This window comes from Mytilus galloprovincialis, chromosome 2, assembly GCF_965363235.1.
Source record: "Mytilus galloprovincialis chromosome 2, xbMytGall1.hap1.1, whole genome shotgun sequence".
In the NCBI taxonomy this organism is placed as follows: Eukaryota; Metazoa; Mollusca; class Bivalvia; order Mytilida; family Mytilidae; genus Mytilus; species Mytilus galloprovincialis.
In genome coordinates, this window is record NC_134839.1 from 14,027,932 (window position 1) to 14,043,921 (window position 15,990).

Sequence of the window (15,990 nt, forward strand, 5' to 3'; positions counted from 1 at the left end):
GTCTACAATGAGAAATTCCCAGCACGCATGTATATAATGGTATTTTTATATGACAGCAAAAATTGAAAATTTTTTGGTCGTATATTGGTATCACGTTGGCGTCTGCCTCGTCGGCGGCAGCGGCGTTGTCAACTGAATACTTTTAGTTTTCGCACTATAACTTTAGTTTAAGTAAATAGAAATCAATGAAATTTAAACTCAAGGTTTATGACCACAAAAGGAAGGTTGGGATAGATTTTGGGAGTTGAGGTCCCAACAGTTTAGGAATTAGGGGCCAAAAAGGGGCCCAAATAAGCATTATTCTTGGTTTTCGCACCATAACTTTAGTATAAGTAAATAGAAATCTATGAAATTTAAACACAAGGTTTATGACCATAAAAGGAAGTTTGGGTTTGATTTTGGGAGTTTTGGTCCCAACAGTTTAGAAATAAGGGACCCAAAGGGTCCAAAATTGAACTTTGTTTGATTTCATCAAAAATTGAATAATTGGGGTTCTTTGATATGCCGAATCTAACTGTGTATGTAGATTCTTAATTTTTGGTCCCGTTTTCAAATTGGTCTACAATAAAGTCCAAAGGGTCCAAAATTAAACTTAGTTTGATTTTAACAATAAATGAATCCTTGGGGTTCTTTGATATGCTGAATCTAAAAATGTACTTAGATTTTTGATTATTGGCCCAGTTTTCAAGTTGGTCCAAATCGGGGTCCAAAATTAAACTTTGTTTGATTTCATCAAAAATTGAGTGATTGGGGTTCTTTGATATGCCATATCTAACTGTGTATGTAGATTCTTAATTTTTGGTCCTGTTTTCAAATTGGTCTACATTAAAGTCCAAAGGATCCAAAATTAAACTAAGTTTGATTTTAACAAAAATTGAATTCTTGGGCTTTTTTGATATGCTGAATCTAAACATGTACTTAGACTTCTGATTATGGGCTCAGTTTTCAAATTGGTTCAAATTAGGATCCAAAATTATTATAATAAGTATTGTGCAATAGCACGAAATTTTCAATTGCACAGTATTCAGCAATAGCACGAAATCTTCCATTGCACAGTATTGTGCAATAGCAAGAAATTTTCAGTTGCACAGTATTGCGCAATAGCAAGAAATCTTCAATTGCACAATATTGTGCAATAGCAAATATTTTCAATTGCACAGTATTGCGCAATAGCAAGAAATCGCTAATTGCACAATATTGTGCAATAGCAAGAAATTTTCGAAAATTGGAGTTATCTTTCTTTGTCCAGAATAGTAGTTGAATCAACTTAAATCATTGTTTTATACAATATACAATGTATATTCACTTTTACTACCCACTGATAAATTAAAACAATCTTTACCATTCAGTGAAAACAAGCACTTTATTTTACATTTTAATATTTTATGATGTATTTAAATGAGTAGTTATTGTTGCAAACTACATCAGAAATTCAATTGAGATCAGTTTTGGAAAAAGGGAAAGGGGGATGTGAAATAAAATGGGGGGGGGGGGAATTTTTCTCATTTCAGATTTCATAAATAAAAAGAAAATTTCTTCAAACATTTTTTTGAGAGGATTAATATTCAACAGCATAGTGAATTGCTCAAAGGCAAAAAAATATATTTTAAGTTCATTAGACCACATGCATTCTGTGTCAGAAACCTATGCTGTGTCAACTATTTAATCACAATCCAAATTTAGAGCTGAATCCAGCTTGAATGTTGTGTCCATACTTGCCCCAACCGTTCAGGGTTCAACCTCTGCGGTCGTATAAAGCTGCACCCTGTAGAGCATCTGGTTTTAAGTTGGTTTACTTAAACAGTGGTTTTCTCCAAGCACTCCACCTACAAAAACTGGCCGCCACAAAATAGTCCAAAAAATCTAGTTTGTTATAGTAATTCATTTATTTGATTAATTCTTTATGAAAAAATCGACAGGTCAAAATTGATTGAACTTTTATTATGCAAACAGATTTCCTTTAAAATAATTTCTCAGTATGGCCTTTGCAGAGGGCCACCTAGTTTTCTGGTCGGCACATACTTTTGTCCATACCATATCAGGTTCAAGTTTTTGGTCGAGGTATCATATGCCAAATTAGTTTTGAGTTGATTTTATGGTTCACGACTTTGAAGTTGTGAGATAGTTAATCCAGTACAGTTTCAGGTTAAAATATTTGGTCAAGAAAGTTTTCCATGAAGTTGTTATCTCATCAACTTAAAACTTAAGTACATATATAGATATGAGAAGATGTGGTATGAGTGCCAATGTCAATGAGACAACTCTCCATTAAAGTCACAATTTGTAAAAGAAAACCCATTATAGGTCAATTTACAGACTTCAACACGGAGCCTTGGCTTACACTGAACAGTAAGCTGTAAAGGGTCCTGCAATATGACTGCTTTTGTGTAAAACAATTTAAACAGGAAAACCAACGGTCTTATCAATATAAAAATGAGAAACGATAAACACTTATGAACCACATCAACAAACGACGACAACTACTGAACATCAGATTAAATATTATATATATTTTAATTGTTTTTATTGAAGGTCATCCCTATTCTAATTCTGATGGTAGTGTATACCACCACACACCTGGCCATCCACCACCTCAACATACTACCATGGTACAACAACAACAACAGATGCCTCCAGAAATGTGGACCAATGTAAACATATTACATATTTTATTACATGAGGGATAAATTTGATAATTTCTGAATGATTTATGGGGTATACCTGAATTAGAACAGCAATTCAACATAAAAAATATCCAAACGATATCTGATGGGTAACAAATACAGTACTCATCAATAGTCAGATGTCAAGGCAACTACTGACAAAGGTTCCCAACTTGGTAAAGCCAAATGAAAATGTGGCTTCATTAAACCTTAATTTAGTTTACAAGCCCCTTGAAACTTTCTTAAAACTTTCTTGAAAAATGTTATACAGAGAAATAGTTATCAGCAAGTTTAAAAGACCTACAAATAAGCTAAGGTCAACATGGCAGTAATTGTCAATCAACTATTTTAAATAGTCATGTGTTTTTCAATTTCTGCTATTTTCTTGAATGTAGTCATAAGAACTATTCGACTGAAACGATGGCACTTAGTCAAACATAGAAAACTTGCACCTACTTTTTATACTTTGGTCAGTACTACATTTCTGGTTTTTAATTTTCAAACATTAATCAAAATTACATATAAAACGTTTTCTGACAACTCAATGCTTTAAGAAACTTGATGTGGAGAGTTTTTTTGAAGTCATAATTATGTCTTATATTCCAATTGACCAATTTCTTTTATATATTATATATCATGTTAGTTGAAGAAGAAAAAACAATTGCAATAATTCTTTGTCACCCTTTTGAAGTTTAAACTGTTGTTCCTAATTTTGTATTTCCTTATGTTGAAACTTGTGAACTTTGGTAATTTGTATCATGTAAGCTTAAGGAGAAAACTATTTCAATTGAACTTATTGACCTTAGGTACCACAGCCTGAATGTCAAGGAGTACCAGAAGTTTGTCATCATTTGTCATCACTTAATCTAAGCCAGCAGTCATCTCTAAGTCACCAGAACTCTTTAGACAGTACAGGAGAACCACCAGGTTGTCAAACTTCTTTACAAGGTGGTCAGCAGATTGTCATGGCAACACAGCCACAAATGCAAACAGTATTTTCCCAGCAAGGACCTACTGCACAGGTACATAGTATATATTTTTTAAAGCAACATGTTGTTTTTTATTCAATGAAGTTTAAGTTATTAAAGAATACTCCATATTATTTCATGTCAAGCCTTGTTCTGTTTGCGACCTTGAGTCTTTGTATTTTTAAAAATTGCCAAAAAACTGATAACAAGGCGAAATGAGGGAGGTAATCATGGGCACTAAATCATTAGTAGTACTTGTTATTGATTATCTCCCTTGTAGTTAAAAGTGTTTGATGTGTTGTGTAAAAGAGACCTTCATGACAAAATGTGTTTAACTTGGCTTCAAAAAGAACACTAATAAATTATGTAAACTTTTTTGTGTAAAAAGACATTTATACATTGTGACTTGGAAGAGGAGTTGTCTCTTTGGCACTTGTATCACATTTACTTATTCATATTTATAACAAATTTATACAATGATTAATTCACTTGCAAAAACTGAAAAGGCATTTATTTTTTGTAAATTTGTAGGGGCAATTTTATCCTTGTCCACAGAATATGCAGACCTCTAATGTACGATATATGTACCCTGTTCAGACAAGTATGGCACAAGGACAGCCATCTGTAGCAGTAGACAACCAAACTATCATCCAGAGTGCACCATTTCAATCACAAATGACAACTGGATATCCTAATTATCAAGGAAACACTGTACAGAGTGTTGAGACAGTTAATCAAAGTTCATTTCCTATTCATGGAGCATCAGACAGTTATCAAACATATCCTGTTCAATATCCTAGCCAAAGTACATGTAATTACGGTCAGATGCAATCAACTTTGTATTATAGTAATGTGCCCACCTCAAGCCCACAAATGGGACTAATTTATAATGGAAATCAGGGACAGTTTCAGAGTCAAATTCAGCCTAGTCAAACAAACCCGCCTTTAGCAATGCAAGGCTCTACTCCCATGTTAAACATGGGTCAGCCTGTTGCAGTGGGAAATGTACAAACACCTAACACGCATAATTACATGTATCAAACAATGGCTCAGGTAGGCCAGCCTCAACAGCAGCAAAGGACACCTAATCCCCAGATAGTTCAGATACCAAATGTTCAAGTGCATAATCCTACACAGACAGTTCCAATCATTAGAAATATGCAAATGAATATGCAGATTCCTACACAAGTTGGTGGTATTCAACAACAGCAAGGATTGGTTGCAGGTCAACCATCACAAGTGACAGTTAGTGCAAAAAATTTGACAGTTGAAGGAACAATGCCAAAATATGAACTGGAAAATAAAGATTGTGCTATGGGAAATTTTGGAGGCCAAGTGGTGGCTGGTCCACCCGCTCGCCAGTTCGTACCAGGTTTCAGAACAGCTACACAAATAACAGGTAATACACTTCAACTACAAAATCAGGACATGATTTGTGAAAATTTTGATTTATGAATGATAGTATAGTTTGTGTAAATAAAAGAAAAAATTTGACAAAATTTCATTGAATTTTGAAGATGGTTAAGTTTGACAAATTTTATATTTTCCGTTCATGGGTAAGGTACCTATTTGACCTTAACAGAAATAAGAAAGAATTTGTTTTTCTTGTTTATGAAATGTTTATTAATGCCATTTTTTTCATAGAACAGGTGCACATGAATTTGAATACTTCTAAAAAAAATTGTAGAAAGTTGTTTATAATCTAATGCTATAAAATTGGATATGGATATATTGCCTTACAGATTTATGGATTCATTATTGCTAATTTTGGGTCCAGTTAAAATATTTCATGACTGACAGGAGGCTGAGTTGAGAATTGAATAGATTTGTTTGCATTTTTAGTAAGAATTTACTTCTTTGTGGAAGAAAACCTATTAGGAAAACAAATTATGTAAGACATGTTTTAGTGGAGTATAAAATAATTTATGTTCTCAGTCTCACTTACTAATTTTATTTTTTAGATTGTCGATTATTAGGTCAGCAAACCTTTCGTCCACAGCAGCAGGTTCAAATTCACCAACAGTCATATGTACAGCCGCAGAAACAAAAGTCAGTAATTAGGTATTGTTGTTGATATTGTATTTAAAAAAGATCACAATTTTTAAATGAGTACTGATAATGTTACAGATATTGAAATTAAAGGTCTGATATTTCCTTATTTTAAAGTTTAATGAAAATTTAATCCTTAATATTAATATAATTAAATGAAATTATAAAGACACATTTTTCAAATGTAAATATATTTTTTTTAATGCGTAATTTACTTTTTATATGACCGCAAAATTTTTTTCTCATTTCAGATTTCAGAAATTAATTAGAAAATTTCTTCTTTTAGGATTAATACTCAACAGCATAGTGAATTGCTCAAAAGCAAAAAAAAAATTTAAAGTTCATTAGGCCACATTCATTCTGTGTCAGAAACCTATGCTGTGTCAACTATTTAATCACAATCCAAATTCAGAGCTGTATCCAGCTTGAATGTTGTGTCCATACTTGCCCCCACCGTTCAGGGTTAGACCTCTGCGGTCATATAAAGCTGTGCCCTGCGGAGCATTAGTTATCTATTCATTTGTTTTTTCATTCCTTTCCTTGTCTCAAATTGACCACTTTTCAGTGGAAATTAAAGAAAATCTTTAGAACTGTTTAATATTATGCACCTTATATATTTTTTGTTGCCAAAATTTGTTTAGTTTAACCATTGAAAAATATTGACTAATACATTTGAATGTTATGTCAGTTGATTTAGCCATTTAGGTATTATATCAGTGTACATTTTCATATTTCACTCAGGCCTAAAATAAAATTTCATTTGTTTGGCATTGCCGCCTGACCCACTGAAAAACTTGCCGCCCAAATAATTTTATTTGCGTTTCAGAAATTTATTTTTTTTTATTTAAAAAAAAATCGAAATTGTGCCGGAATTTGATCGTATCCGCCGAGTTTGTTCCTGGCTTTACTTATTTCAAATCACGATCTTAAAAGCGCTTGCCTTACACAGTATTGGGAGCAAACATTTAAATGACATGGAATAGAAAAAGTTTGCCAAAATTAATGTCAAAGAGGCCGGCAGGGGAAAGCATCAATGCATTGGTTAAGGGAGATGGATTTTATCAAAAATCAAATGTTCAGCTATTCTTTGAAAGAAACGTTCTGAGAGACCTTGTAGAGGACTCAAGTTTTATCTTTTGTAAAGGCTAAAAGCAAAAACAGATGATTTCTGCTCGACTTTGTCGCTTCATGAGATAGAAGTTTTTCACCGGGACATGCGTGGCTCTTACATTTGTTGAACTTATTAAATATTTGAAATGTATCATTGACAAATTTTCCCTTGAACCAGAGAACAAAGTATCTACTATAGTCAGAACCACAATGATGCATTCAAGATAATTATGGCTGTAAGCACTAAAGCCCATAGACCAAAACGGTCCCAGATTTACAGGTTTATAGTAGTTTTGTACCAGTAGATGCTAGCCTGGTACAAAACATACATATTTTAAAGACTAGCATCTTGTGTCAATTGAAGTACTTCCCCCTTTTCTTGCCTTTCTTCTTAACATGAATAAAATAATTCTTAAAACATAAAAGATACCGACAGAAACATATTTATAAATGTATCTAGTGTACTAGTGATGAATAAAATCCCTTCCTTTTCCACAATTCTAAGGGCTCATTAATTTATCTGTATTCATGTAATGCATGTCCAGATTTCTGTTAATCAAACAAGCATTACAACCCATAATTTATTTATCTGCAAAAATTCTCTGTCCTGCTGCATATTTCCATTTTGAATTTATCATACGTTTTAAACCTATAGCCCTGAAAAACCTTGCACTAATGGATAATATTAGTATAAACACCATGTCTATTTGTGCCAACCTTCCAAATTTTTAATATTTTGCTATCCTTATTTGGTACAGATCCTATATCCTCAAAACTTATCAGGGGCAGTAGGCGTGTTTGTATGGTAGTTCGTCACACCTTTCATGTATGATTACTAGCCTCTAGGTATTGGGTTGAGCCCTAGTTGGGCAGTTGCAAAATTAAGGTTTGTTTTTTATGTCATGTGTGATAAGGTTAGTCAGTTTCTTCCCGCAGGTTGCCGCCGTTTTCCTTCCAAGTACTACGGTTTAATAGTATGCCAACAAAACTGACTGCCATGAAATTACATACAGTGTAGAAAGTGATGTTTATAAAACCAAAGCAAACAATAAAAGTTTTAAATCTTTGTCCATTTGTACAAGGAGCCGTAGTGGTTGAGCCATTTAACTTATGGTAATTTTACCAAACTGTGACCACAAGATGTGACATCAGGCCTCTGTTCAATTGGCAGTCCCACAATAAAAGTTCAATTTTCACGTCATACATTGTACATTTATATGGTTAATTTGTCAGTTTCCTGCCTCAGTTCTGTGTTTTTTTCTGGGTCCTTTGGTTAACTCTGCCAACAAAACTGACTGTCTTACATGAAATTATCCATATGATGTAGAATGTGACATTGACGGTTGACCCCGTTCAAAGAAACCACCAGCATGTACACACAACAATGCTGCAATGCTTTAGACAACATTGGTCTAGAGACTTCATGATTTACATGTATAAAGCTTTTAAATGTAAAAAAAAAAAAAAATCCCTACCTACCTACCCACCTGCTGATAGTGTGGGTCGGCAATGCCAAACAAACAATTTTTTAAGGGTGGCCTCAGTTGATGTGTTTTTTAATTGCAAATATGGAGTTCACTATAACTACACCTATATAGCCGTGATCAGTAAAACTGGCAAGAAATTTCAGATTGTGTAATCTTGTTGAAGTGCACTTGTAGTGATATACCTAGATAATGTAAATTAGGAAGATTTTTTTCACTTATATTTGTTGTTGATATTTACAGAAGTACTGGTACAACATACTCTAATAAGCAACAAAAGTTGAGGAAATCTCGTAGTAGAGAAAATGATTCTTCACCCCATCAGAGTATTGATAGTAATGATAGTCAGACTGGTTAGTATACAAAAATATAATTAAAGAGGAAAATATATTAAAGGGACATTCAAACTCATAAGTCAAAAATACACTTCCAATACCATGGAAAAAACAAAATAAAGACCAAAAGACATAACGACTGTATATAGACATAACGACTGTATATAAAAAAACATTGAAAACTACAAACAGAGGAACAGAAATCTGAACAAGTTGTTTCTCTATGAGATGAAACACAAAAGTCATATCTGGGAACCTGTATGTAAATAAAACAAAATATCTATATATCTCCTCAAAACAAGTGTGACTTGTGAAACAGCTGTATTTTCAAAGTGCAACCTATATATAGATATAAGAAGATGTGGTATGAGTGCCAATGAGACAACTTGCTCATTCAATTCACAATTTGTAAAAGTAAACCATGATAGGTCTATGTACGGCCTTCAACAGAGATCTTTGGCTCACACCGAACAGCAAGCTATAAAGGGCCCAAAAATGACATGTGTAAAACCATTCAAATGGGAAAACCAACCGTCTAATCTATATAAAAAAAACGGAAATGAGAAACACTCAGTCAATGTATTGTGTACATGTATTATTAGATGGATTTGAAGAAAAAGGAAGAGTCAATGTACACAACTCAGTCTGTACAGCTTTCAAAAAATGACAACATTAGAATTAATTAAAATGCGAAAAGTAAACAAGCAACTTGCTTAATGATGGTGTGGATGGGGTTAACAGAATAGAGGATATATTGTGCAAAAAGTCAGATTAAAGGGTTAGAAAAATAGGCCCCAAAAAATTATGAATAAAAATAATTGGATGTTAAAATATTCAGAATAGAGAATAAAGGTCAAAATATACATAGAAAAGAGAAAAATTATCTAAAAAATCAGAATATAGAAACAGTGGACCCAACGATCCAGACAATCATTAAATTAAACATTTACAACATCACAAAACTATTTAAAATTGACATTTATTGCAGAAGATATATCAAGCTACATGATACATATACACGTTTGCACAAACAATTCAAAGTATCTACACATTGTATTGTATGTAGCATGTCAAGGAATAGTATTTGTACACATAATTATTTTATTTGTAAGGATATCATAGGCACCATATTAGAAATTTGTCTGTAAAAATGAGAGATATGAGCAAACATTTGGAAACTTGCAATAGAGGAAAATTTAAAGTATTTCCTTTTTATATAATGAGCACCTCTTATATTATAAATAAAAATGACTCATGAATATACCTTTTTTTCTTTTTTTTCAGGTCATATTTTGGAAGTGTGTGACTTGCCTGATACAATGATGCGTTCAGAAGCTGATAAACTTTTGAAAGATCTGGTTACAAGTGGGGCACAAATACAGTTCATTCATCCTGAAAATATTCAGTATCAAAATGAGGTCGGAAGTTTACCAGTGTCAGCATTTCACAAAATTCTTGCTATTTACCCAAGTAGTTCTGGAGCCAATCAAATTTTGAAGACTCATTCAAATAGCAAATATAAATTAAGACCATCGACTTTAGATAATATAGGAGTATAGGAGCTTATATTTATTGATATTTTGTGATCTGTTCTGTACTTTTTTATTTGAAAAAAAATAGATACAAATTTTATGATATTTTACATAAAAAGTATATTTCTCTGTTGATCTGTTAAGAAGATGAAAGAAAAAAAAAACAAATCTATGTTTCCCTGTTTTGTTTTTGTGCCATTTATTATGAATGAGAAAATCTGTTACATAGAAATTGTTATAATGAGAAAATTGTGTAGGTTGTTCAGATATGATCTCTGTTGGTCATCTTGAAATAGATATTGGATTTTCTCATCATCAAAAACTTCACCATGGAAAAAAAATGTTTTACTTGTGCCTCCAATTTGAGATATTTGGGAACTTTTCTGGATTTACTATTTTGTAATCTTGATAAAAAAAGAAATCAGGAAATTTTGGTTGTCAGATATCTTGTATATCTTTCTTAAAAGTCAATCAATAGAAATTGTTTGAAGTGGGGGGAAATGTTGGATGAGAAATTAAATATTTGTTTCAGTGGCCTCACACTGCAAACATTCAGACCTTAAATTCTTATTGATATTGAAAGAAAATATTGCCTTAAATTATGAAAATAATGAAATTTCAAAAAATATTTTTATAGATTGTTTTCCAGATGAAAGTTGTTAGCAAGAATAAGATATGGTACTCAAAATTAAAACAACTATAATAAGACATATCATTTAAGTAACAAAGAGGCCTTTATATCATTATTTTTGTTTGAAAAAGGAGAATAAAAGGTTTCATGTTTGCAGATAACGTGCCAGTCAGAGCAATATTTTCATTTTACTTTGGCATTATTTGATTTGTTTCACAATGAAGGAAAACAAAGTTTAAAGGTTTGTTAATTTAAAGAAATTTGTTTTTTTCTTCATGAAGCTTAAGAAAAAGGCATGATTAAAAAATATATATTGCTCTACTGGGCTCCCATAGTTTTTGTGTAGTTATTTAGGGGCAAGCTTGATGCAACCAGTGTACACTACTAATTACATTATTAATACAAAAACAATCAATTTGCTCTATGTTGGAAATGATATTTAATCTTATATGATAAAAGCAACTGAAAAGAGTCTTTCATTTATGTTTCCTATAAGCATTTTAAAAACAATATATTTAACAGAACAGCTGTCTGCTCTTTATTCGGGTTGTTGTTTCTTTGACATATACCCCATTTCCATTCTCAATTTTATTATTTTCAAATTTTCAAATTAAGATTAATTCGCTTTATTAAACAAAGAATACAGTTTTCTTTTCTCAAGATTGTAATATGTGTACACTGGTTTTGTCCTAAGTGTTCATTCCTTGATTTCAAATGTGAAGCTATCTCCCGTACTCTTACCTTTGTTTAACCATACGACACCACACCTTGTTATCTGCACATTGTATGTGATAAGATTTTATAGAATTATTTAGATTTTGATAACATACTTTTCATTGTAGTTTCTTCCTTGTGACATGTATAAGAAGGAAAAAAACATATTATTATAAAAAGCAGTTTTAGATGAAAAATACAGAATGTGTTGCTGTGTTATAATTCAAACCCTATATTATACTCTGTAGTAACTAACAGTACCTACCAGTTATTCTTATGGCATTGTGAAAAATCACTCTGACCTACACTTTTGGATATATAAGGGGGAAAAAATCTTTTGATAAAGATATGTCTTGAGGTAGCTTTATATACCAGTCACTTAAACAAATATGTTTTTGCCTTTATTTTTCATCGATGAGCTGTAATTTTAGTCTATAATGAAAAATATCTGAAGCCATTTAAAGTGTATCCTCATATTGTGTTGATCAGAATCCAAGTCTTAAAACGAATCAGAATAAAAATGCGTGAAACGTTTAAAGTTGCAATTTTGTATTTGGTTACCGATACATCAATTTTCTTGCAAATAAATTTTCGTTATATAGTAAGTGCTTGATTATCCTGGAAACCTCAATCAAATTTAAGTTTTTTTATATCCGGTGTAATACTATTTTTACCAACATGTGCCTTACAAATTGTATGTAACTCTTTAATATAAACACTGTGCTTAGTTTTTAAGAAATTTCTGTGTTGGTAAAGAGTGGAAAAAGTCTGGCGGCTAAATATCTTCTACTTTTTATAACTTGATTGTCTGTGTATGGATACTGAAAGGAAAATTGAAGCAACAAGTTTTATCATAAATTTTCCTTGATGTTTGAGGGTTAATTCTTTACAAAATTTGTGTATATATTTTATAGATATCTTATTGATTCCACCATTAAAAAAACAAATATACAAATTTTGAACACATCCAGATATGAATCGAAATATACTATAAAAAAGAAGATGTGGTATGATTGCCAATGAGACAACTATCCACAATAGACCAAAATGACACAGACATTAACAACTATAGGTCACCGTACGGCCTTCAACATTGAGCAAAGGCCATACCTCATAGTCAGCTATAAAAGGCCCAGATAAGACAATGTAAAACAATTCAAACGAGAAAACAAAGGCCTTATTTATGTAAAAAAAATGAACGAAAAACAAATATATAACACATAAACAAACGACAACCACTGAACATATACTTTCCATTAAAACACAAGATAGGTGACCGAGGACTGTTGGCATTTAGTTTCCTTTAGTTTTGATTTTGTTTGAAGGAAGGGTCCCAAATAAGGAATTCTTCCTGAAAGAAGTTTCGACCATTTGATTTTCTTTTATTTTTTCGTTAGTGTTTTTTCCTTATTTTGTTAAAAGAGAAACTATTATGGTCAGATTAAGTTTGAATTTTTATGAAACAAACCTTTCATTTCTTTTTTTTTTTCTGTTGAAGTTTTAAATATTTATTAATTATTTTCAAGGTTGTAGACTTGTGTTAATATATAAGAATATTCTGTTTTTATGTAATTTTATTGGGTTGTAAAAACATTGTTTAAAGCGTATTTTGTAAAAAGTATGGAAGAACATTCTAAATGTTTACAACCCTATAAAATTATAAGAAAAAAAGAAATATTCAATTCTTATGATTATATTTTATGCTACAACCATTAATTTTTAGTTATTTAGTTATATCAATATTTTCCTTTGTTTTCTTTTGCATAATTGTGACATTGTTATGGAGAAAACAAAAAAGGTCTTTAGATGTCCCATTTCATTGCGTGCCATGAAATAGCCCAAAAGTGGCGCTTAAAATTGGTGTTAAAACACTAACAATCAAACAGTAGATACCATGAAGGACAATAATGGATGACACCAAAATATTTTGATATGATTAACCTTTCAGTATGCCAGCACAGACTATTGTTCATGTGAAGCTTTATTATTGATCTATTAATTTTGAATAGGTTGTACGGACATTTTCACACTGAAAAAATAAAGGCTTCAGTATGCCATTCCTATTTCTGTACCCACATGACATGATACTTCTCTATTCACTGGCCTTTAAGTATATATGTACATAAGATACAAGTATAGTTACTTCTGTAGAAACTTTCTCTTAGTGACGTTTAAGGAACTGTAACATTGTAAGGAATAAGTTTATTAGGTTTTATACGATAACTAATTTTCCCTATAAAAACTATAGTATTCTTTCATACCTAGATTTTTTACAACAATGTCAGAATGTATAGTGCACTAATTATTAAATACTATTAGTATTGTATAAAAAAAAAATTGTAGTCAATTCCTTTGTATTCAATGTTGCCATGGTGATAATATTCAAGTTGTGTAAAACTTTTCTATTAGTCTTTCTTATATTTACACAAAAAACTGGTGTCCATGAAAATGTGTTTCCTTTTATACATAATTGATAATTGTGTGATGAAAAGGGTTTCTTCTTATCATGAGAGAGTGTTTAAACTGCCTAGGTGTCATTTAGTTACTTTCGCAGATACATAGATTTTCTATATTTTTATAGAATTCAAATAAATTATACAGGTTAAACAAACTTCAAAATTATCATACAGAATGTATTTTTGATTATTGATTTAAGTAAATAAACTGTTTTACTGTTCTTGAAAATAGATTTGCTTTGTATACCTTCTAGAGTAAACTTTCCATTATTTCTGTACCCAATTACCTAATCTATGGTGTTGTTTCCATGACCTTCCAAATCAGTGCTTCACATGTTGTAGATGTTCTGTATATTCTGTTAAATTTTCTCAGTGTTTTAATAAAAACATATCTATAAAGTTATTGGTTGTGTTGTTATTTAAATAAAGGCAACAGTAGTATACCGCTGTTCAAAACTCGTAAATCTATGGACAAAAAACAAAATTAGGGTAACAAATTAAAACTGAGGGAAAAGTATTAAATATAAGAGGAGAACAACGACACAACATTAAAATGTAACACACACAGCAACGGACTAAGCATTAGACAAAATCTGATGAGAATAACCAATATAACATCAATACAGTTTGAATGTGTTTGTCAGTGCATGCAAAAAACATGGCCATACATTTATGTTATCTATAGTTCCATCTGATCATGTTAAAGGTAGTTTATTGTGATGAAAAAGTGTAATCTTGTCAATGAAAAAGTGAAAATTTAAACTAACTAAAAACTACTGCCAAAATGGTGTGACCTCAATTTTATGGGGCAATTATCATAATGATAATCAAATAAGGAGTTGCTGAATATTGTATCCTCTTTTTTTCCAGTGATTAGATTCCAGCCAAACAGTAATGCAAATTTCCCCAAATTTTTCCCAATAGTGGTATTTCCAAAAAGTGCTATCGAAACAAAAATAACATTATCAGAGTTTCATTTATTACTTCAGAGGTTATAACTACATTGTGTTGTGTTTTCATGCTAATTTTGAATATAAAGATGTCAATTGTAGATATTTTCACCACTTGACATTTGTCAGTCAACATATTGAGTTGTCCCCTGAAACTGCCTTGCCAATAGTCAATATGCCAATTACCTATTTCATTATGTTATTACACATTTTTTAAACAAATTACTTCACTTTGTCAATCATAGACTTGTTCCATACAAGACAAAATTGGCTTTTGTCAATGCAAAGTATGATGAATTGAAAGTGATGTATCGGAGTTTAACTAATTTTTCATAAAAAATAATTTCTGATGTCAAAAGTATTTAGATTAACAACAAATTAATGTAATTAAAACATTTGAAAACCTTAAAGATTACTCACATTACACATAGGTAAATTTGCTCTTTCTGCTAGCTCTCCACTGTAAATACAAATTATGTGTATATATGTCTCTGGTTATAGTAGTCTCAGCGCCACTGAACATAGAAAAAGATATTGGGAGTTTCAGATTAAAGTTTTTGGTCAAATCAACTTGAAACTTAGAACAGAGGTTCCTTATTATACGATCTTTTTAATTTAGATGCGAAATTAAATTTTTGACTCCAATTTTACAGGCCACTAAACATAGAAAAATGATACGTGTGAGTGGGGCTTCCGTGTACTGTGGACACATTCTTGTTCTATTACTGTATGCAACAGGTCAACTATATTTGGTCTATGAAATGATTGTAAGGTGTACATGTCCAACTGGCAGGTGTCATCTGACCATGACCTCATTTTCATGGTTCAGTGGTCAAAGTTAAGTTTTTATACGACCGCAAAAATTGAAAATTTTTTGGTCGTATATTGGTATCACGTTGGCGTCGTCGTCGTCGTCGTCATCGTCGTCCGAATACTTTTAGTTTTCGCACTCTAACTTTAGTAAAAGTTAATAGAAATCTTTGAAATTTTAACACAAGGTTTATGACCACAAAAGGAAGGTTGGGAATGGTTTTGGGAGTTTTGGTCCCAACATTTTAGGAATTAAGGGCCAAAAAGGGCCCAGATAAGCATTTTCTT

At 31.6% G+C, this 15,990-nt stretch overlaps 1 protein-coding gene across 6 annotated transcripts in view; it reads left to right on the plus strand.

The window, feature by feature from the left end:
- LOC143062958 (R3H domain-containing protein 1-like) overlaps positions 1 to 14,345 on the plus strand; it is an 89,761-nt gene extending 75,416 nt beyond the window's left edge. For 5 of the 6 annotated variants that reach the window (XM_076234818.1, XM_076234823.1, XM_076234819.1 and 2 more), the window contains 6 exons: positions 2,533 to 2,651; positions 3,470 to 3,685; positions 4,163 to 5,030; positions 5,593 to 5,692; positions 8,518 to 8,627; positions 9,894 to 14,345. In XM_076234818.1, the coding sequence (XP_076090933.1) occupies positions 2,533 to 2,651; positions 3,470 to 3,685; positions 4,163 to 5,030; positions 5,593 to 5,692; positions 8,518 to 8,627; positions 9,894 to 10,168 (1,688 nt within the window). In that variant the 3' untranslated portion in view covers positions 10,169 to 14,345. The remainder of the gene's footprint in view (positions 1 to 2,532; positions 2,652 to 3,469; positions 3,686 to 4,162; positions 5,031 to 5,592; positions 5,693 to 8,517; positions 8,628 to 9,893) is intronic. The other variant, XM_076234820.1, reaches the window with a different exon arrangement.
- The last annotated feature ends 1,645 nt before the right edge of the window (positions 14,346 to 15,990 follow it).